The following is a 21,989-nucleotide window of genomic DNA, read 5'->3' as shown; positions in this document are numbered from 1 at the left end:
CTATACTTTGACCATTAAGGGGGAGTGTGGTGGCATTGCTAAACACAGTAGAATACATGGTGGATGGAGCTAAATGCTATAAAATGGTAATCACAGTCGATTTCAAGTATTACTGTGTTACATTGCTACACAGTCTAATGTTTGTAATAAATGCATGAATATAAGCTCATATGCAATCAGTGGTTGTTTTATCATCTCACATTGAAATCATTTCCACTTGCATTGAATCTACGCAAAACGTTTTCACTCACCAACTAATAGCTAGTAAAGTTGCAAACATGAATCAAAGTGAAAAAATGTTGTTCTGCAACTCACAAAAATTGATTGAGAGCTGCCAGTAACCACATTTGTCCAAAATCACATAGCCTACTAGTTTACTATTTAGAGTGTCAAAATTGTATTAGCATGTTCAAAACCATAGCTGCAAAAAATATTGTGCTAGAACTACCAGGATGTCACACTATCACAATGACATGGCATGAGAACGCAGATGTAACTGTGGTTTGATGAATTCTGGATGACCAGCAGAAGCAGTCTAAACGAACCTTACGCCATGTGCAGGTCGATTAACGTATACCAGGGGTGCACAAACCTGCATACAGGTTTTTGTTCCAACCAATTACCTTGCTAAAAGCTCTATAAATTACCGTGGTTCAAGCCTGTACTTGAGCACAGTGAAATAGGACTGCAGCTATAGCCAGTAGTCATACATATGTCAGATATGATTGAGTCAATTAAATAATTAGACCAGAAGTTGGCACAAAATCCTGAAACGGATTGGTTCTTGTTTTGCACCCCTGACGTATACCAACAGACTCACGTGTGACATGAGATGACCTGGGCTGTGTCACGTGCCCCACAAAAGCCCAGGTCACCCCGCCTTCTGCTCCTATAGAATCTTCTCGCCCAAGATTCCGAGTGACAGAGAACTCTGACGGTCATCTAGAATTCAGAGAACCGTCTTTACATCCGTAATTTGCATTTCATCTCATTCTTACTGCCAGAGGTGGTCTAAACTACTGGACGACTCATAGCAGCAAGGTCAGGAGGAAGCGCCACATGCCTTCTAACCCCAACTGCCTGGTTATGGACCTTAATGTGCCAGGTTGAAATGGCAGCTTTGTGCCTTCATGGTGGAAGCTGACCCCAGCCCATCCAGCCAGGTCTGGAGGAAGCGCAGCGACAACGGGACTGAGCAGTGGAATGGGTCCTCATTCTGATGAGCTTGAAGAGGAGCCTGAATGCAAAAAAGTTCCCTAAACAAGCAGGAACTGAGCTTGGCTGCATTACAGACCTGGCAGAGCATCACCAGGGCACCAGTCAGCATCTGGTGATTGCAGACTTCAAGCAGTCATTGCATGCAAATTATATGCCGACAAATATAAAAAATGATGACTTTATTCTACATTCTACTATCCAATATGTTTTACTGCCGAAAAATTGGAAGATTATGTACAAAAGCTCAATAACCCGTAATGACTAAGTGAAAACATGTTTTTAGATATTTTCCCATATTTATTAAAAATAGAAAACTGAAATCACTGATTCCTATTAGTATTCAGACCCATAATTCAGTCCTTTGTTGAAGCCCAAATTAAGGGTCAGCACCAGGCGTTATGTGAGAAGAAGTTTATTTCATGCTCCCAGCATCACCTTCGACCTATGGTTTTGTCACAATCACATTTTGTTTGTAAGCTTATAATCGGTATATTTCCTGTACGTTTAACTTTTGATATAGCCTAAGTGAGTATGTGTGTATAAAGTTGGCCCGCCTCTCACACAGGTAAGCAACTATAACACAACACGTTCAAATGACCAGTCACAAAGTGGAGGTAGTAGAGAACAGTAAGCACTGGTTCGCTATTAACAATTTGGAGATAAACATTTTTCATTTACATGCACATTGGCCCATTTGTGAGGTCAATGGGGAATAATTTATTGTGTAACATACGGGAATTACAAGCAACACGTGTTATTCACCTGGCCCTTAATTAGGCGTAATTTTCCTTATCGTGTCTTTGTTAGCGTATTCGGTCAGTTTTGCGCATATTGTTGTCCAACCTTGTTTCGAAAATAAATTTATTTTCATCGTCTCCGCGACATGTTTAATCATATCGCTTCTAAAGCTGCTCACAATGACGATATTTCAAGACCGTTATCTGCGTGTGATGTAAATAAATCGGGCAGGATCTTTACAGTTGCTTGCACTGTTGCCTCAAATGAAGTGCAGAAATTATTCGGCGAGTTCGATCAAGATGAAGACGGATGCATCGACTTCAGTGACTACTCCACGTGTTTTAACGAACTATCAGAGAAGCTGGACTTGTCCTCCTTCGGAGAGACCCTGGTCCAAAGAAACTCTTGGGAAGAATTTCTGGATAGGATGGATGGCGAGATTTCATTTTTGGGAAAGTAAGTCTATATAAGCCTACTGCAACGCGATATACGTGTTTAGCATTGCACTTAGCTTACTGTTTTGACCTCATAGATCTACGTTTACACGGGTATCATTTGGCACTCATCATTTGAACTGAAAAGCCTGCTCTGGCTCCCAGCAGATTCGGTGTTGTGGTTAGAGCGATTTTGTCTGATGCAGGAGATCAGAGTTCAACGTATTGGTATTTTGGGACACCACATTAGATCATTTGGGACACAGCATGAACGCATAGACGCAAAGATACTTCACTTAATTTACAGATCAGCCTCTCGCCTTTACAAAATTCTGGAATTATAAATGAATGCTATTAAATTCGATTTATTTCACATTATCTACCTTGCAATTTCCTAAATCTTCCTGGTTGCAAATGCGAGTGAAAAAACAACTTGAGTTTCAAAAATGTAATTGACTGAAAACATCCATTTTTTTGTGACATTGCATCCTGCACTGTAATGGTAATAACATGAAGTTTCATTAATACACTGGCCAAATTAAGTATGTACTTTAAAATAGGCACCATAAGGGTAAATGTGAATGAAGTTTAATTGGGAAGTAAGTAAGCTTTAACAGCTTTTTTTTTCAACAATTAACAACAACCCAGACCTACCTGATATGTGGAGTGTGGGTTTTTTTATGGACTGATCAGTTGAAATATGAGATTTCTGGAAGTATGACAAGGCAATATGTACAATATGTGCTCATGCTTTAAAGATGCTGAACCATGTCTACAACCATCAGGCAAGCCTGGTGGATGATCACTGCAAGTTTAGAATTCAGACGTTGGTCATGTGGTTTTGATGAGGCATCATGAATTGCATTAGTGTTCTGCAGTGGGTTGGTTGCATTTTCTCCTGGATTAGTTAAGTATTATTTGTTTGCTTGCTGATTCTAAATTCAGTTTAGTTGTCATTATAGTGTTCTGTTGTGTACTTGTTTGTTTGTTAGCTATTACAAGTGGTGTTTATTTAGATTCAGTGAAACTGGGTTAGGTGTTTGTTTCTCTCAGGTAAGCTAGGCTATTAAGTTAGGCTATTGTTTTACTGGCTGGCAGGCCACAGCTTTTGTTGTAGGAGGAGCCAATACTTTGCACCCTGCTCAGGGTATAATTACTGGCACACCTGAACTCACTTCAGTGTGCATTAGTGTTCTGCAGTGGGTTGGTTGCATTTTCTGTATTCAGCGTCAGTGTTATTTAAGCAGTTGTGTAGCGCACCAGCGGCAGCTGTGTGCGGCAGCCTCGGCTACTTGCCTCGGCGTACGAAGTCGCAGGCGTACAAAGTCGGGGGTGTCTATCTGCGGGTGTCCATCCAGGCTGTATGAGAGCCTGATGTTTGATTTTGTTTTTGCTGCCTGCCCTCATTCCACTGTGTAGTATTCCCCTTGTCCTCCCTAGTTCCCTCCATGTGTTTCCTTCCCATCCCTGTCCTCTCTCCTCTCCCCAGGTCCCAGTCAGGTAGGAGGTTTGCCTCCCGCCAACATGGGCAGAATATCTCTAACCTCATCTTCCCTCCCAGATCCCCTGGTATTGATCTCTGTGTGGCTGGTGGCCTCTGGAACTGCCAGTCCGCCGTCCAGAAAGCAGACTTCATATCTGCCTATGCCTCCCACCTCAACCTTGACTTTCTTGCTTTAACTGAAACGTGGCTCTCACCAGAGAACACGGCCACCCCGGCTGCCCTTTCCTCTGCCTTCTCTTTTTCCCACACACCCAGATCCTCTGGCAGAGGAGGTGGCACAGGTCTCCTAATCTCATCCTCATGGAGATCTAGTGTCTTCTCCTCATCCCTCTCCTTCTCCTCTTTTGAATTTCATGCGGTTTCTGTTACTCTGCCGTGCAAACTGTTTATCATTGTTGTTTATCGCCCCCCGGGTCCTCTGGGGAACTTTTTGGATGAGATGGACATCCTCCTCAGCTCCTCACCTGTCAATGACACCCCCCTGATCCTCCTGGGTGACTTCAACCTCAACTCAGAGTCCACCCAGTCTACCTTTCTCTCCCTCCTCTCTTCTTTTGACCTTACCCTCACTCTTTCCCCTCCCACCCACAAAGCAGGCAACCTTCTTGACCTCATCTTCACAAGGAGCTGCACAACAACCAACCTCTCTGTAACACCACTCCATATATCTGACCACTCCTTCATCTCTTTCTCTCTTCCACTCTCCTCTAACACCCATCCATCTCTCCCACCATCCACTGTCACCTGTCGACGGAACCTACGCCACCTGTCTTCCTCCACCCTCTCATCTACAATCCTCTCCTCCCTACCATCTGCGGAGTCTTTCTCTCGACTGTCTACCGATGATGCGGCTACAACTCTCATGTCCTCCCTCTCATCTTCCTTTGACTCTCTGTGTCCCCTCACCACCAAACTAGCTCGGGCCTCCCCCCCCAGTCCCTGGCTTTCTGATGCTCTACGAGCTGTCCGAACCGAACTGCGGGCGGCGGAGAGAAAATGGAAAAGGTCCTGTCTCCCCAGTGATATGGCTTCCTTCCATGCCCTCTTATCATCTTTCCATTCCTCTGTCTCTCTAGCTAAATCTTCCTTCTTTCACTCGAAAATTAACGCAGCCGCCTCTAATCCCCGCAAACTGTTTTCAACTTTCTCCTCTCTTCTGGCCCCCCCTCCCCCCCCACCCCCCTCATCACTCACACCTGATGACTTTGTCTCCTTCTTTGAAAAGAAGGTCGATGCTATTCGCAATTCCTTCTCCCAACCCTCCACCCCTGCTGACCCTCCTACCCTCCCCAACTCCCTAACCTCCTTTTCTCCCCTCTCTGACGCCGACACGCTGAAACTCCTTACTTCCCACCGCCCAACCACCTGTCCTCTTGACCCCATCCCCTCTCCCCTCCTACAATCTATATCTGAGGACATTCTCCCTTTTCTCTCCTCTCTAATCAACACCTCCCTCTCTTCCGGCACCATGCCCTCTTCCCTGAAGAGGGCCAGAGTCACTCCCCTCCTCAAAAAAACCTACTCTCGATCCCTCTGCCCTGAACAACTACCGGCCTGTCTCTCTTCTTCCCTTTCTCGCTAAAACCCTGGAACGGGCGGTCTGCTCCCAACTGTCCACCTATCTTCTCCACAACAATCTCCATGACCCCAACCAGTCTGGCTTCAAGAGTGGCCACTCCACTGAAACCGCCCTGCTCGCGGTCACTGAGGCACTCCTCTCTGCTAAAGCAAAATCCCTCTCCTCTGTCCTCATCTTCCTCGACCTGTCGGCCGCCTTCGATACAGTCAACCATGAGATTCTGCTCTCATCGCTGGCTGGGATGGGTGTCACAGGTTCTGCACTCGCTTGGTTTTCCTCCTACCTCTCTGGTCGCTCCTACCAGGTGACTTGGAGGGGCGCACTCTCCGACCCTCAACCCCTACGAACTGGAGTCCCGCAGGGCTCGGTTCTTGGGCCTCTCCTCTTCTCGCTATACACCATGTCTCTTGGTTCTGTTATCTCTTCCCACGGCTTCTCTTATCACTCCTACGCTGATGACACCCAACTCTTCATTTCCTTCCCCCCTGACACCCAAATCACCACACAGATCTCTGCCTGCTTGGCTGATATCTCTGCATGGATGACTTCCCATCACCTGAAGCTCAACCTTGCCAAAACTGAGCTTCTCTACATCCCTGCTAAGTCCTCTCCGTCAATCGACCTCTCACTGACTGTGGAGGACTTTGTAGTTTCCTCCTCCCGTACGGCAAAGAATCTTGGGGTGACTCTTGATAACTGCCTCTCCCTGGCTCCACAAGTATCCTCCACTGCTAGAACCTGCAGGTTCTTTCTGTTTAATATACGCCGCATCCGTCATCTCCTGACGGAGAAAGCCACCCAGCTCCTAGTCCAGGCGCTCGTCATTTCCCGCCTGGATTACTGCAACTCCCTCCTAGCCGGTCTCCCAGCGTGCGCCATCAAGCCCCTCCAGCTGGTCCAGAATGCTGCAGCCCGCTTGATCACCAGTCAGCCCAGGTCGGCTCATGTCACCCCGCTTCTCATTGGCCTCCACTGGCTTCCTATTGCCGCACGCATCCGATTCAAGGCCCTAGTGTTGGCATTTCAGGCTGCTAAGGGGACTGCCCCACATTACATACAATCCCTGATCACTCCCTACTCCCCAGCTAGACCACTCCGGTCTGCCAGCTCTGGTCGCCTTACGATTCCCTCTCTACGGGCACCTGGCGGTCGAGCTGCACGTTCACGCCTGTTTTCCGTTCTGGTTCCTCAGTGGTGGAATGACTTGCCTACCACTGTCAGGACAGCAGAATCCCTCCCCCTATTTCGACGCAGACTCAAAACACACCTGTTCAAACTCTACCTTAGTCCCCCCTCCTGATTTACCCCGCCCCCCCCTTCTGATACCCCTATCCCTGTCTAACCCCCCCCCCCCCCCCCCAAAAAAAAAAAAAAAAAAAAAATTGCACTTATGATGACGACTATATGTTTACAACAGCAGTCCAGGTGTATTTTTCTAGTTCTGGATGTGATGCTTTGACTTGTGGTAGAACCTATGCACCTGTAAGTCGCTTTGGATTAAAAGCGTCTGCCAAATGACTAAAATGTAAAATGTAAATGAATGCTGATGAATACATCCAGTGTGAACATATCATGCAATACCCTCTGGATAACATTTGATTGGGAGCATATTTGTTCGACAGGAAGATGATGACCCCAAGCACACTAAGATCATCAAACTGCTGGTGTTCTCTGAGCAGTGGACTAGCCTCCCCAGTCAAGACCTCAGCATCTTTGAATGTGTTTGGGATTGCTTGGACTGAGAGCAGTAGAAAATGCAACCAACTTCAAAGACTGATCTTTTGAGGGGTTTTTTATTTATTATTATTATTATTATTATTATTATTATTATTATTATTATTATATTTTTTAAATAAATACAAAAAATATCCCTGTAGCCTTCTTTGAAAAACTCAGACATGTTTTACCTATCTTTGTCCACTGGTGAGATACCACCAGTACCAGTGACTCCTTTACATAAAGGTGGGAACTCTCTTGATCTTAACAATTATAGACCCATATCCATTATCCGTACAATTGTTAAAAGTTTGTATATACTCAATTATTAAATTATCTTACAGAACATGAACATGATGATCATGAAAATGACTAATGACATAACCTCCTCCTCTGGTCAAGGCAAATTTACAGGTGCAATTTTTCCAAGGCTTTTGATTTGGTGGATCATCATATATTATTAAAAAAATTTTAAAACATTGTACTTGCTCAGAATGCTCTGACCTGTATATCTTAGTGGTATGAAGCAGTGTGTTTATGGAAGGGCATCAGTCTGATCTTCTTGAGATCATAAAGGAATAAAGGTGTTCCGCAAGGCTCTATATTGGGACTCCCTCTCTTTTAAATTTATGAATTAACTCCCATTGTTATGCAAAACCTCATATCAATTTATATGCAGATGATACAGTAATCTATGCTGCCAGTTTGAATACATTACAGATCAGTGCTTCTCTAGACAAAACTGGTTTATTACAAATAAGCTAGCTCTTAATCAGACAGCCTTGCGTCATGTTGTTTGGTACAAGGCAAATGCTTAAATCTGCTACTGATATTTTTTCTATTTTTACATTTGATGGTGCAAAACTCACTAAGGTTGATTGTGTAAAATATTGGGGGCCATGGATTGACTGAATTATCATACAAAAGCACATTGATGTAAAAAGATCTGCTGTTCCATGGTGTTTTGTACCGATCAAAGAACTGTTTTACCATGAATGTAAAAAAGATGCTGGTATGCCAGTTGTTACTGCCTGTTCTGGACTATGGAGACATTGTATATCAAAATGCTTCAAAAACTGATTCGGCAAATTTAGATGTCATATTGAATCATTTATGCCACTGTATAATGTACAATCAACTGCAATGGCTTTCTCACAAATACAGTGGTGTGAAAGTGTTTGCCCCCTTCCTGATTTCTTTTTTTTTTTTGCATGTTTGTCACTTAAATGTTTCAGATCATCAAACAAATTTAAATATTAGTCAAAGACAACACAAGTAAACACAAAATGCAGGGACCATTTGGTGTTTGATGGACGTGTGATTGACAGACGGTGAAAGAGCCCAGCAGTAGATAAATTGTATTTCCAGGTTGGAGGAGGTGACTGCCCAAGAGCTAACCGAGCTGGAGAAGCGTCTGCAGAAGCACCTTGCCCATGTGGAGAAGAGAGTGAAAGAAGAGGTGAGGGGTTGGAGGGAGCGCAGCAACTGAGGGAGTTTTTATGATGTACGCTATGCTCATGTGACCTAAGCCTACTGTGAATGACTGGTTCACAGAAGTGTGCGTGTGTGTGTGTGTGTGTGTGTGTGTGTGTGTGTTTGTGTGTGTGTTTGTGTGTGTGTGTGTGTGTGTGTGTGTGTGGTTCAGTCCTTCCCTTAAGCAAATGAGCAAAGCGGTGCACAAAGTGCTTTTGATTAAGAAAGGGATGAGGAGGGAGGGAGGGAGAGTTCCAGTAGGTACAAAGTGGTAACATGGTGTACTTAGGAGGTGATTAAAATGTGAGCACCCCCCCCATCCCTCTCACTCATGTAACACGAGGCAGTTAAGCTGCATTCTTGCGCAGAGTGGCATTCTCGGTTTGGGGGGGGGGGGGGGCTGGTCTGGCAGTGACAGGTCCCGGAGTCTTGTTATGCTGTGTGATTGGATAAATCAGTAAATCAGTGCGGATGCTTAGTGAGTAATGCCATGCGATTGGCTCTCTCCAGATACAGCAACGGCGCATGCTACACGCGGTGGTTGCTGCTATGGAGCAGAAGCATGACAGCGAGGTGGCAGAGCTTCATGCCACCGTGGAAAGACTTCAAAAGGTAAGGGCATGGAAACCACAGCAACAACATTCTGCTGTTTCATTTGATTCCCCAGAGGTGGGCCTCACCACAGATTCTATACATCCACCAAATGCTATAAACTCTAAACATAAAACAATCTATTTCTCTACCATTGAAGCCAACACACTCAAGTTCATGGATCAGCATTACGTTCATTAACAGGCGTAATACGGTAGCAATGTACTATACTGTAATATAGCAGTGGGACTCCTGGTACCACCTGGAACACATGGATTATCCGGTGGCTATTGAATCTGTGGTTACACCATGAAATGCGTGTGTTCTGATATTAATGGTATTATTCTGATATTCACATTTCTAAGTGAATCTCATGTCATTCCTATTTCTAAATGCATGGTACCACTATCCTTATGAAGAGTGAAGGGCACTCTCTTTTGGTTGTTGCTGTGGCTGCTGAATCTCTTGTTGAATGTGAAGGTCTTATGATGCCCAACTGTGTCTTCAGCGAATTTGTAGTCTTAATCTTAACTATAACTTTGAAGATGTTTTACCGTGCATTTGTCTATTTGGGGAAATGCTTGGGCAGTGCTTTATTTTCATTCTGCCAGGTGTTTACTAATGGTTTTCCCTGGACAAGTTGAAGGCGGCACAGATGAAACTGTGTGCTTTAATATGGATACAGTTTGTGCCATGGCAAGGCCACATAACATAGCAGTATATATTGTCCTGCTTATTTTCTGTCCCTCATTCCCTTATGTTTTTGATGCTCAGAAATGTTGGATTGCACTGGATGACTATTGTGGGAAAGTGGATTTGTTCAGTGTAGTCATTCATGTTGGGCTTAACTGTACTGACCTTTGACATACAGTACAGCTTGTTTTGTTTTCTCCAGTAAGAGAGCTTAGACTGCTTGTCTACTGCCCTGCTGTGGCTGTAGACCAGCTCTGTCTAGGGAAAGCCAGAAATGTTTACCCAGGTGATTTACTCAATGAGTCAGGTGAATATAATTCCAGGGCTGAACTCTGTATTATGAAGCAACTCCATGCCTTCTAAAGTATCCATGCAGTGGCTATTCTGTCTGGTGTTAACAACCATGGGTTCCACTAAACAGTTGTCTGAGGATTTCAGAATGAAGATGGTTACTTTTCACCATTAGAGGCTAATGTTCAAAGGTCAGTCCAGACATTGAAGTTGAAGAGAGGTTGGGTATTACAGCAAGACAATGATCCAAAGCATACCTCGCAATCAACCATGAAGTACCTCCAGGAAAGACGGATGAAGGTTTTGGAATGTACCTCAGTCCCCAGACTTGAATATTATTGACAATCTGTGGAGTGATCTCAAATATGCTGTACATCCACAGAGGCTGAAGAATATTTCTGAGCTAGAGGTGTTCTGCCAGGAAGAATGGAATTAAGACTTAAAACCGTTAAAAATTTAATAATTTGATGAAATGTGTCCTGTTTAATGTACCAATTACATTTGGATTCTTTTCACTTGGATATTAATTGTAAAAGGCTCTTTGACCAGGGGTGCCCAAAAATATAGGTATATGTGAGGGCCGGGCATTTTTACATTTTCCTGAATTAAGGTTATCTTTGCAGATATTGTCCAGTTCATTTTGTACTCATTGAAAGTGGATAGACTATGGGGTAACAAAGTGGTAGCATCATTAATAAATAACTGGATGTCATCAGCATACGAGGGTGCTTTATGTTGAGTGTTGTTAACACCTATCGGTTTGATGGATAACAATTAACAAATTGATTGAGCCAGTGCCTCCAAGGAAAGGGCAAACCAAAGAGGTGACGACCCTGACGGGTGCCTCTGGAAATGGGGAACTGCAAATATTATTTGTGAGAACCATTGCTGGAGATTTGATATATTAAACTGAAATCATATGAATGAGATCCGTTACAAAACCTCCGAGAGGTACCCCCACTCCAGCCGATCAAAAGCCTTCTCAGCGTCAGGTGAAAGCACTGGGCATGGGGTGTTGCCAACTCCGGCAGAGTGAACCACATGCAGAAGTCTTCAGGTATTATCAGAAGCAAGTTGGGATTTTGATGAAACCCGTTTGGTTATGATGTACGAGTTTTGTCCTATATTTATCAATGAAATTGGCTAGAAACTTTGCATATAGCTTAGCATCGGAATTTATGAAAGAAATTGGTTTACCGATATACATGAGAAGTTTTACTGCTGTGTTAAAATTTCTGCCCCAATTTAGCCCAGAATTTAAGATGCAACTCAGGTGGTATGCCAGCCCATCCAGTTTGAGATTGCAAAGGAGGGTTTTTACATTTGTTCTTATGAAATGGAATTTCAGAAGTGTATTGTTTTGGATAAAAAGAGTGATCGGTTCAATTGGAGCATTATCTTAACAAAATGATATTTTATGGGTCAGACCTGAAGTGTGGTAGGTACCTCTGAGGCCAGCAGTGGACCAGCAAACTGGTCCAAAGTTTGAGTCTTGGGCATGATGCTTTAGACCAGGTGTGCACATCTCTGGTCCTGGTGGGTCGGTCTGCATGCTGGTTTTTGCTCCAACAAATTACCTTTTGTTTTAGTTTTCTGACTGCTCGATAAACTTTGCTGGTTGTGACATTTTGGGCCATATGTGAAATTTGTGGCTTGTGCTTATACAAATGTCAGATCAAGATATGATTGGGCTAATTAAATAAGAGCAGAAGTTGGCAGAAAAATCCTCAAACGGACCAGCCCTTGTTGTGCACCCCTGCTTTAGATACACTCACTCAAGCTTACGGCTGGGCTGGCTTGAATGTGGAAATCTGGTCGTTGTATACATTAAACATCTCCAGTGTTCTGTCTTTTGAGTAGACCGTAATATGCCCTGGCACAAACCACAAGCCCCTAATACTGCCTGATGAATGGCTTTGGTAGTAGCCACGTGCATTGTGTAATTTGTTTTATTGGGTATCGTTTCAGAGCCAAGAAGCTTGCCACACAAATTCCAGAGTGGATGTCTGCCTTCTGAAAAGCCAAATCCAAGAGATGACACTAGTAAGTGAGAACCATAGGAGTCAGCTGAAAAGCTGGCCAGCACTAATCGCGTGGTTTTGCTTTGTTGTCTTTGTTATGTTCGTTGGTTATGTTGTTTGTTATTTTTGCCCGGAACCCGTGATGCGTAAGGGCAAAGACTTTTATTGTGACGGTGTGGGCCCTCACTCTCTCCTTGCAGCAAACGGCGTTGAAAATCCTGGAAGTGCCGCATTTCCCTCCCAGGGGTGTCACACGTTGTGTGACAACTAGTAATTAGATTAGTTACTTTTTTTAATGATTACATTTGAATTAGGCGTGGTAAATCCCTCCCCTTTCTCTGTGTAGTCTTCCCAGTTCTCCAACCATTCAAATGCAAATAAACCCCCACCCCCTCCCTAAAAACAATGGGAGGGATCTTCCAGCCTTCAGCAGCCGTTGGTCCTCCTTTCACATGCAATTCCACACTGGAATGGATTGTCAATCAGAGCTAAGGATGTGAGCAATTTAACTTTGAACGCGTTATTGATGCTACCTTTGATATAAAATGATAGATAGGTTGAGCAGCTGTTAATATAATATATATATATATATATATATTTTTTATTATTATTATTATATATTTTTTAAAAACAGTTAATCCTTTAATTTGAACTTTTGCTGATTTTATTATTTTTTCATATTCTATAAATGTACAGTGGCAAAATGTGCTCCTTAGCCATGGAATAAGAGCTGGAATCTGTCAGAGAACCCTACAAATCCAGAAGTAAGTAGATTACACCTTTTAAGTAATCTAAAAGATTACATTTCTAGGTCACACTTTAAACAAAGTGTTGCTTATAAAGAGAGACTCAACATGTTATTCCAAATGTGACAACCAAAATATCATCTGGCTAAAGGCTGAATGTTATAAAGGGTGACATAAACATGCTTATCTCTCCCTCCTCACCCCTTACCCTAGGCTAACTGTAGCATAACAAATAATGTCACTTTCTGTCATGAGCTTGATGTTGTGAGATCTCCTCAGCATCTCAAAGTCCAGCGGAGTCAAGAGTAGGTGGTAGTATTCAAATGGCATTTGCACCCACCACCAATTTCTCTTCGTACGAGAGATCTTTATCACCGTGCATGAGTCAAGGAGTGCAATTTCCCTTGGGCTGTTTTAGATGGTTTCACAATATCAAGCTTGTGATGTCATGTTATGTAACAGTTAGCTTAGCACACTAAATAAGCATGTTTGTCACCCTTTATAAGGTTTAGCCTTTAGTCAGGTGGCATTCTTGGTTATGTCACATTTGGTATAATGTGTTGCTTAAGAAGGTGTTCTGTCTCCCTTTATTAAGAATCACATTTGGTCATTTATGGTTTATGAAGCTGTGAAAAGGATCTCTCATTCATTTTCGCAGACCCACAAATCCCAGAGAGCATGAATGCCTCATGTGGTTTGATGTTTAATGTATACAATACTCCATGAACTCAGATTTTCCCAGCACTGCAAAAAGGTCTGGTATGATAAATCAGCAAAGCTGAGAACTTTCCAGGCAGGACAAAAGGTACTGTTACTCTTGTACCTTGGAGAACAAGTGGTTAGCCCGATGGCAGGGGCCCTACACTGTGATCAGGAAAATGGGGCCTGCTACTTATGAAACTGACATGGCTGGGAAAAGAAAATGTAAACAAACCTTTCATGTTAATCTCCTAAAAGCCTGGAATGGCAGAGAGGTTCCTGCCAGCCAGCAGCTCATGGTCCGGGTGGTTACAGAGGAGGATGATGGCCCAGAGCAGTCGGTGTTTAGACCTTCCCCCTTGCCAACAAGTAGAGTTGGAGAACATCATTCCCCTTGGGCTCATCCAGGAAAGGCACCTTTCGCCATCCTGGTGGCGCACAACATTCCTCTCTCAAACTCAGTCCTGTGCGATAGAGGATGTACAGGATCCCAGAGAAATTGCTTCCTGTGCTAAAGGATGAACTGGAAGTGGTGAGGTCCCTGGGTGTGATTGAAAGGTCAAACATTGAGTGGAGCAACCCGGTTGTTCTAGTTCCTAAGAAGCTCTGTAGCATCCGGTTTTGCTTAGACTTTTGCCTTGTCAATGCATAGTCGCACTTTAATGCCTACCCAATGGCAGACCTTTCGCTGCAGGGGCTCTTCCAGTTCACAGTGATGCCATTTGACCATTTGACCTGCTCTTGGACTGTGTGCTGGAGAGCGCAGTATCCTACCTGGATGACATTGTGGTGAACAGCACCACCATCCAGCGAGCAGGTCTGACCATCCAGCCCACAAAAGGACCAAGTGCAAGCTGTGCAGGGCTGTGCAGGCCTGTCCAGGAACCAGGAAGGGGGTCAGGTCCATTCTTGGTCTCTTAGGTTGGTACCGGAGATTTGTACCAAATTGTTTGTCCAGAGTGACACCATTAATAGACTTCAGCCGGAAATCCGGGGCCAATGAAGTTCACTGCGGGGCTTTCAAGGTTACGTTACTTTGATTTACTTTGTGGTGCTAAACGGCATCAGTTACTGTTACTTTTTTCTCATTTATTTCATCCGATCTCCATTGTAATAATGCGGTACCAATTATTTCCCTCATTTTATATTCGCATATTTCCCATCTGTTTTATATTTGTATATTTCAGTACAAACATTTACTTGCGTTACAAACACACATATCCACTTCCTGGTTCCCACAATGCAAGTACTATTGGGGATGCACGCTGCTTGCCTCAGCATCAAGTTACATAGTATGGTGGCTTGCTTGTTGTCAATTTAAAAACATAATATTGTCAATTTTAATACATTTATTTCCCTCCTGCCCTCTCTTGCTTGTGTGATCTGTGCTATCCCTCTCTGCCTCTCTCCCCTTTCTCTTCTCAGGAAAGTGATGAGATGAGGCGGTTGCTCCTCAGGGCTCAGGGGAATATCAGTGTCCTGCAGACGGAGGTGGAGAGGCTGAATGGTGAAAGTGTGAATAAGTGTGTGGATGAGCATAATCTGGGCCTGGAGTGCGACAGGTCAGAATGCCAGGTCATGGCCACAGTGACGCATAATATCGGTTTGATAAAACCTGTGTGTGCTGGTGTTAACGAGCTTTTCTTTTTGCTGTGCAGGGAAACCGACGTGCAGACAGAGTGTCAGTCCTACTCCAGTCAAATACAGGTCCTTCAGTGAGTTATTGGGCCCAGTCTGCTATTTTCATCATCATTTCCTGCAGGTTTTTTTGTTTGTTTACAGTGTATTGCATAGGTCCTCATAATGCCCCTCACTGGTTCTCCCCCTCAGAGAGATGAATAAGCAGCTGCACCACTGCAACGATGGCCTCAGCTCTGCCCTGGTCCGCACCCGGTCAGGGAAATGGAGGGTACGTATGTCTGGCCTCGTACAGGGGAGACCAATTTGAGACAAGTGTGCAAGTTATTGTCCTTAATATGAATTTCTGTGGAAAATGTCAAACTGTAGAGATAATGGATGCAAAGTATGCAATGGTTAGTGGATTTGTAGAACAGCATGAACAAGTAATTTGTTGTGAATATACTGCCCTTCCCTGTAGTGTATGAGGTTATTGTAAATGAACTGCTCTCTCTTGTAGGTCATTCCAAAAGATAGGGATCACCGTTGGAAACTGAAGCCTGTTCGACAGAGTACTCTGGAAAGCCAGTAAAATCCTCTTGCTTGTTTTTTTATTTTTATATTTTGTTTATATTTGATCACCATTCAATCATTTTCCTTCATTGCTTAGTGTGGAATGTGTGGTTATTACAGTAGGCCTGGCCTGTTGCAGAGTCCTCAGTTTGTGCATGCGCATATCCTCCTGAAGATTTGCTACCATGCTGCTGCTTTTCACTCCAGTGTGTCTGCTTGGCTGCAATTCAGATCAATTTCACTGATCGTGGGGGAGCGTGGGGCTATACTTCACAGAGAATGGGTGCTTTAGTTTGATACAGTACACCATCCAAGTGCATAGTACTTAGAATTTGCCCTGTGTGGTCTCATGAGATTTAGCAAGTGTTTCCTGCCGTTTTGTATATGAAGTCATACAAACGAGGAGGAAAGCCTGCCCGTCGAGGGATCGTCGTGCCTGGACAGCGGCTTGTCTCTGAGGGCAGACACGGATGGCGTGGACAGCTCCAGCAGTGAGTTCGACAGCGAGGATGACAGCCAGCTCTCTGCAAAGACCGCCCCCCACCGCTGCGTCTCCTCAGACGTTCTGGTGAGGCCACAGTCCCGTCGTTAAAACAAACCGAAAAAGCGACCGCGTTCAAATCCGTTTCCCCGTTGCCAGGTGTCGGATCTGAGGTCGGAGAGTGCGGTTTCCATGGCCCCCAGTGCATGCAGCTCCTTCTCGTCCACCCGCAGACGCCTCTCCGCCTTTTGCTGTCAGGTGAGGACAATCTTTGCCCAGAGCTCTGATGTCTTATGGACTGAAATGGATTCTCAGGGATTTGTCTGTATTTAGCATCATCTATGTTGTACTTAATGACAAGCTTCCGAGTCCCATCTGTTGAAAAGCCACAATTATGCTTGACAGTAGTGATAGCTTTACTTGGGTCATGGGCAGCATTTATTTCGTGCCAAATATGGCGTTTCACATTCAGGCCAAAGACCTTAACCTTGGTCTCATGAGCCCACAGGGTCTGTCATGTGGCCTCTGCTGAACTCCAGGCAGCAGTCAATGTGGGCCCTTCCCACAAATAGCTTCTGCCTTTCCACTGTCCCAAATAAGATAAGAACTTGGGAATTGTTTTCTCCATGGTGTGCATAGCCATTTCTGATGTCACATGGCTTTTACAATCCCTTTAAACATAAAGCACCTAATTATGCCAAATTAACTGCTTGTTCAATTTCTGACTGCAATTACGATTGGAACAAAAGCCCTTGGAACATTTTGTAATTTTTTTCTGTACACTATGTACATGCTCTCACAAATTTGCTCTGTCTCAAATTTCTGACGTTACAAGCCTCTTTTTTTAATTTAAGAAGCCATGTGTGTGCAGTAAATGGTTTGAGATATTGACACTTTTATAGGACTAGTACAAAATGGGTGGAAATTGCCCTGTAGGGGGTGAAGTGGAAAAGGTTAAGGTTCTACTAGGTTGCACTGGGGGCAGTGCCAGGGTCCCATGTGATTGTGTGCGTCTCTGTGTCCCTGTGCAGGAGGCCGATGCATTCGTGCCGGAGCCCGAAGAGGGTGTGCCCATATACAGGCTGGTTCTGGCCGGGGACTCGGGTTCGGGAAAGTCCAGTTTTCTTTTGCGGCTCAGCCTGAACGATTTCCGGACAGACATGCAGACCACGCTGGGTAAGACAGGAACTACAGTTTCATCAACATGCTGCTCTTTGTAATTTCACCAGCACTAATTATGAAAGTCTGGTACCCAGATCATGGTGAGGTGCAGGGTTCTTTGGTGTTTGTTTTTCAGAAACAAACTACATAAATTTAGTAACAATCTCCAACCCAAGACACGGGGGCCTATATCACGTAGCCGACAAAGTAGGATAGCCTAACTTAGTCCGGAGTTTCTGATATTACAAATTTGTTCATGTGATTGCACCGTGTGACATGCTGCAGAGCTAAAATGTTCCGGAGCAGTTTTTGTTTGGGCTATGTTCAACTCCATATAAAGAAACAGGCTCCTGACCAGTCCGCTCACTTGAAAAATGGCACGTGATGTATTACCGGAGGTTCTCGTTTATGGAAGCATGAATGATCCTGTAATTTAAATTTTAATTCAATTCGGAAGTTGTATTTCTTGTTCATTTAATGTGACACAAATCATGACAATTCAAAAGCTCAGTTTGTGTCTCCCATGTAAGTGGGAACCATCAATATCTCTAGCCTACTTCCACGGTACAAGGCCAATATAAATTCAGTTCAATTGTAGTTCTTCCTTTGCAATTGTTAAATGAAAACAAAGTGCATGCAAAAATGGCATACTTTAAAAAATATATATGATCGGATTAGTATTCCTTAACCATTGACGTCGGTGCACAGATTGTGAAACGGACTTTACGGATAGAGAGTATTTTTTTCGAAGGCTCATGAATACGTAACCTTACTAGCTTATTTTGAATAATAAAAATACATCATACGGTCTTAGAACATGCGTTGGCACCTTGTAGTGAGGATTTCTTGTGTGAATCTCAATCAAAACCACAAAAACGTGGGCTAAAGGATCTAACAAAGTTACATGGTCAATTTTTAATCCCCCTTCTAAAATGTGTTTATGAATTCAGGAACCTAAAAAATAAATAAAAATTATATTTTTGCTATATGTATAGTCCTGCAGTAAACACTGGCTCTTTCTGCGACACTGCAATGGCTCATTGTTGCAAAACCCTTATGTGAATGTGCAGATGGCTTCGGACTTCGTTCCAGGTTCAGCAGAGCGGGTTTACAACTAGCTTTGTGATACCTGTTATCCGTGAGATTGGCATGTTTAGGATTTGTTGACCCGGCTGTCTTGGATTTTGCTAGACTAAGTTCAGATACTTTTGTGATATAGGCCCCAGTTGGCAATACAAATAATTTCTTTAACTGGTAAAATGGGTGTTGAGTAACAACAAAAGCCAGAATACCCTGTGGCTCTCAAGATTGAGATTATTGTTAATCCTTGGGGATTTGTCTGTATGGTGTTATGTCATTTTTAGGAGTAGATTTCCATACAAAGACGATGCTGGTTGATGGAGACAGGACTGACCTGCAGATCTGGGACACTGCAGGACAAGAGAGGTAAATCATCCAGCCAGTTATAAGCCAGTTAGGGTCTCTCTACAGAATTACTGTGAATTTTTTTTCTTTTCTTTTTTTTCTCTCCCCCCTGCTTCACCACTTATGAGAGAGCACATGACCATAGTTAAAAGAAACCTAAAGAAACCACATAGATGGATCGCCCTCCCTAATTCTATTCCTTTTCCATATCCTCTTCATTGCTCTCTCAGTCTCTCACCTGTTACCTGTTCTTCTTGTGTACAGGTTTCGCAGTGTCACCAGGTCCTACTTCCGCAAAGCCCAGGGTGTGCTGCTGTTATACGATGTCACCTCTGAGAGGAGCTTCCTCAATGTGCGAGACTGGATGGACCAAATACAGGTACAAATATATACAGGATGGACCAGGTTGCAGGTATCTGGGGGCAGTTGCATATTAACCCCTGACAACATGATCGGACAGTCGGCATTGGCAAAAATTATGTTTGAATATTCCTTCAAATATATTCCGTCAAAGTGTAAATATATTTCTATAAGTGCTAATATCAGATATTCAGTCAGGCATCCATTTTATGTTAGTTGCACAGAGCATTAACAAGCCCCACCTTCAGGGTCAGGCAGGATCAATCGAGCACAGAAAAGCATTTGAATTACATATTTGGCCCAGGTCTGATGGCAGTGTTGTTGGTGCAACTGACGTCACCATTGGGCTTAAGTTGGGGACTAACATCATTGGACACAAGGCAAATGGGCGAAAGTCTGGTCATATGACGAGTTATAAGACTAGCCCCTGGGTCCTCAGCACTACTGGCAGGAGAATCCCACTGTATTAATACCCACAAACCCCTGCATTTCCCAGGAGTGTGCAGGGGAGCGTGTCCCCATGTGTGTGATCGGGAACAAGACAGACCTGCGGGAAGGGCTTCCAGAGGGCAGCTGTGTGACCCCTGCTCACGGAGAGAGGCTGGCCATGGTGAGGTGCACCTTCTCTAATCTCAGAAACGGGGCCCGCTGAGTGATTCTTCCTATAGAAACACTGGGGTTCAGGGTGTGGAATCCACCTCTGATCAGGGGCGGCCTTTAGCATAGTGGTTAAGGTGAATGACTGGGACACTCAAGGTCAGTGGTTCTAATCCCGGTGTAGTCACAATAAGATCTGCACAGCCATTGGGCCCTTGAGCAAGGCACTTAACCCTGCATTGCTCCAGGGGAGGATTGTCTCCTGCTTAGTCTAATCAACTGTACATCGCTCTGGATAAGAGCGTCTGCCAAATGCCAATAATGTAGTGTAATGATTGGGCTGTCAGCCTAGATTATATATCATGTATCTAATGTTTTATATTAGGCGTGTATCTACTGTAGTGTGTTCTGCTGATCCAACACCTAGCAGTACCAATTCATTCCCATTTATTACCTCAAGATTAAGGCCCCTGAAACTTATTAATCACTAATAGCTGAGAGAGGTGATGCATATAACGGAGAAATGTTGTGCTTTGATTTTCAGATGCACAATGCCTTGTTCTGTGAGACCAGCGCTAAAGAGGGAACAAACATTGTTGAAGCTGTCCTTCATCTCGCCAGGTAATTCATCTGACTTGTTGTCTAAAGCAGTGTTGCATTTAGCATAGGTTCCACTTGCTTTTGACCAAGGCAATAATGGCGCATAACTCTGTTTGGCAAAGGACAATGTATTATACTGTAGATCTGAAGAGTTTGAACCATGACCCTTGTCGACCATCACCACACAAGATGTATGATTAGCCTCCTCCGGTAATGACCGGAGTCCCCAGCTAAGGTAGTAATCCCACTTATTTGTTTCTTTCTAGAGAGGTGAAAAATAATGAGAAGTTGAGGCAGAGCACTGAGCCACAGACCAGTCTGACCTTAGTGGAAGAGAAGAATGAAATGGGTCGTTGCTGTGGGATGTAGGCTGAAGATCTCAGAACATTCTGGACACGGTTCCTCCAAAGAGTTTTTGTTTATTGGGATCAAGAATGTCTTAAGTCCCACCACTCTCACTTCTAAGCCCTTTTGCAATAACTATGCGACAATTTCTACTACCTCTTTGAGACTGTTTGACTTATACGCCGAACACTCCTGAAGTTTAGGGCAATGTAGCCGTTTCAGGAAATGGCACAAGTTGGCAGAAATATTAATTTCCTGAGGGGACTTTATCTCATTTTAAGCATGTATTAATCTTTTTGCAACTTTTTTAACGGGAGGGAGGGGCGGAGGGGCGAATGAGACTTTGTATCTTGTTTTAAATATACAACTTTTTATCAATTAATAAATGTATTTAAATGGACTTAAATAAAAATGTAAGGCCCAAGGTACATGTAGTACTGTACCATGTTTTTGCTATATTATTGGAATTACGAAGACTATCTGAAACACAGTTATGAAAACATTTTCTGTTAAGTATGAGTAACTTCTCGCTAAATATCCAACATTTTGTTCAGTATATAGTAGAGATTATATGTTGGAGGGCACATGCTATCAACCAATTTGGCAATTAGTCTGAGTTAAGACTGGTGGTCTGTTCACCATTTTGTAACATTTTGTTATCCCTATCCACTCCCCTGCCTCCACCACGACCACCACAGGTGGTCTTGCTCTTCTGATCCACTGGATCATGGGGTTAAATCATTCCAAATCCCAATTGACCCCCTTGTTGTATAACACAAATTTCACAACCCAATATGTAAAGCAAGTTATGGTTTAATGATAGATGATGAACAGCATGAAGAACACCATGAACTACCAGTTATAAAACACTATTAGATTCCTAGCACCTCATTTCATGGCAGGCGTCTCTTATTTCATCCACAATTTGTCACTGTTGGAAACAAACATGTAAACTGCCCTTTACAATGCATGCAAATAACAAAGTAGAGTTGGAAGACGTTACTTTCTTGTTGCAATTTTTTTTACATCTTTTCGTTAATTTAGAATGAATAATTTATTTGTCAATAAACATTTTCGCAAGGAAATCACACATTTCTGAAATTCCCAGGCGTGGAAGACACCCATGT

At 43.6% G+C, this 21,989-nt stretch overlaps 1 protein-coding gene across 1 annotated transcript; it reads left to right on the top strand.

Moving 5' to 3' along the window:
* Nucleotides 1–2,002: 2,002 nt before the first annotated feature.
* On the top strand, nucleotides 2,003–21,182 carry LOC133131102 (ras and EF-hand domain-containing protein-like). Its single transcript, XM_061246245.1, has 16 exons — nucleotides 2,003–2,412; nucleotides 8,558–8,648; nucleotides 9,173–9,274; nucleotides 12,206–12,280; nucleotides 15,129–15,265; nucleotides 15,362–15,418; nucleotides 15,534–15,612; nucleotides 15,841–15,908; nucleotides 16,284–16,461; nucleotides 16,534–16,632; nucleotides 17,406–17,550; nucleotides 18,900–18,981; nucleotides 19,225–19,339; nucleotides 19,817–19,930; nucleotides 20,462–20,538; nucleotides 20,784–21,182. The coding sequence occupies exons 1-16, from the start codon at nucleotides 2,102–2,104 to the stop codon at nucleotides 20,884–20,886; spliced, it is 1,833 nt and encodes a 610-aa protein (XP_061102229.1). The 5' UTR covers nucleotides 2,003–2,101; the 3' UTR covers nucleotides 20,887–21,182.
* Nucleotides 21,183–21,989: the final 807 nt, after the last annotated feature.

This window comes from Conger conger, chromosome 6 (genome assembly GCF_963514075.1).
Source record: "Conger conger chromosome 6, fConCon1.1, whole genome shotgun sequence".
Lineage (NCBI taxonomy): Eukaryota > Metazoa > Chordata > Actinopteri > Anguilliformes > Congridae > Conger > Conger conger.
This window is presented reverse-complemented; position numbering and strand designations above follow the sequence as displayed.

What these genes read in the sequence shown, in the direction of transcription:
- LOC133131102 (XM_061246245.1), top strand. Translation starts at nt 2,102, where the DNA reads ATGTTTAATCATATCGCTTCTAAAGCTGCTCACAATGACGATATTTCA. An exon ending in GCGTCTCCTCAGACGTTCTG is followed by an intron (nt 16,462 to 16,533) that starts GTGAGGCCACAG and finishes CCCCGTTGCCAG; the next exon opens with GTGTCGGATCTGAGGTCGGA. An exon ending in GCTGTCCTTCATCTCGCCAG is followed by an intron (nt 20,539 to 20,783) that starts GTAATTCATCTG and finishes GTTTCTTTCTAG; the next exon opens with AGAGGTGAAAAATAATGAGA.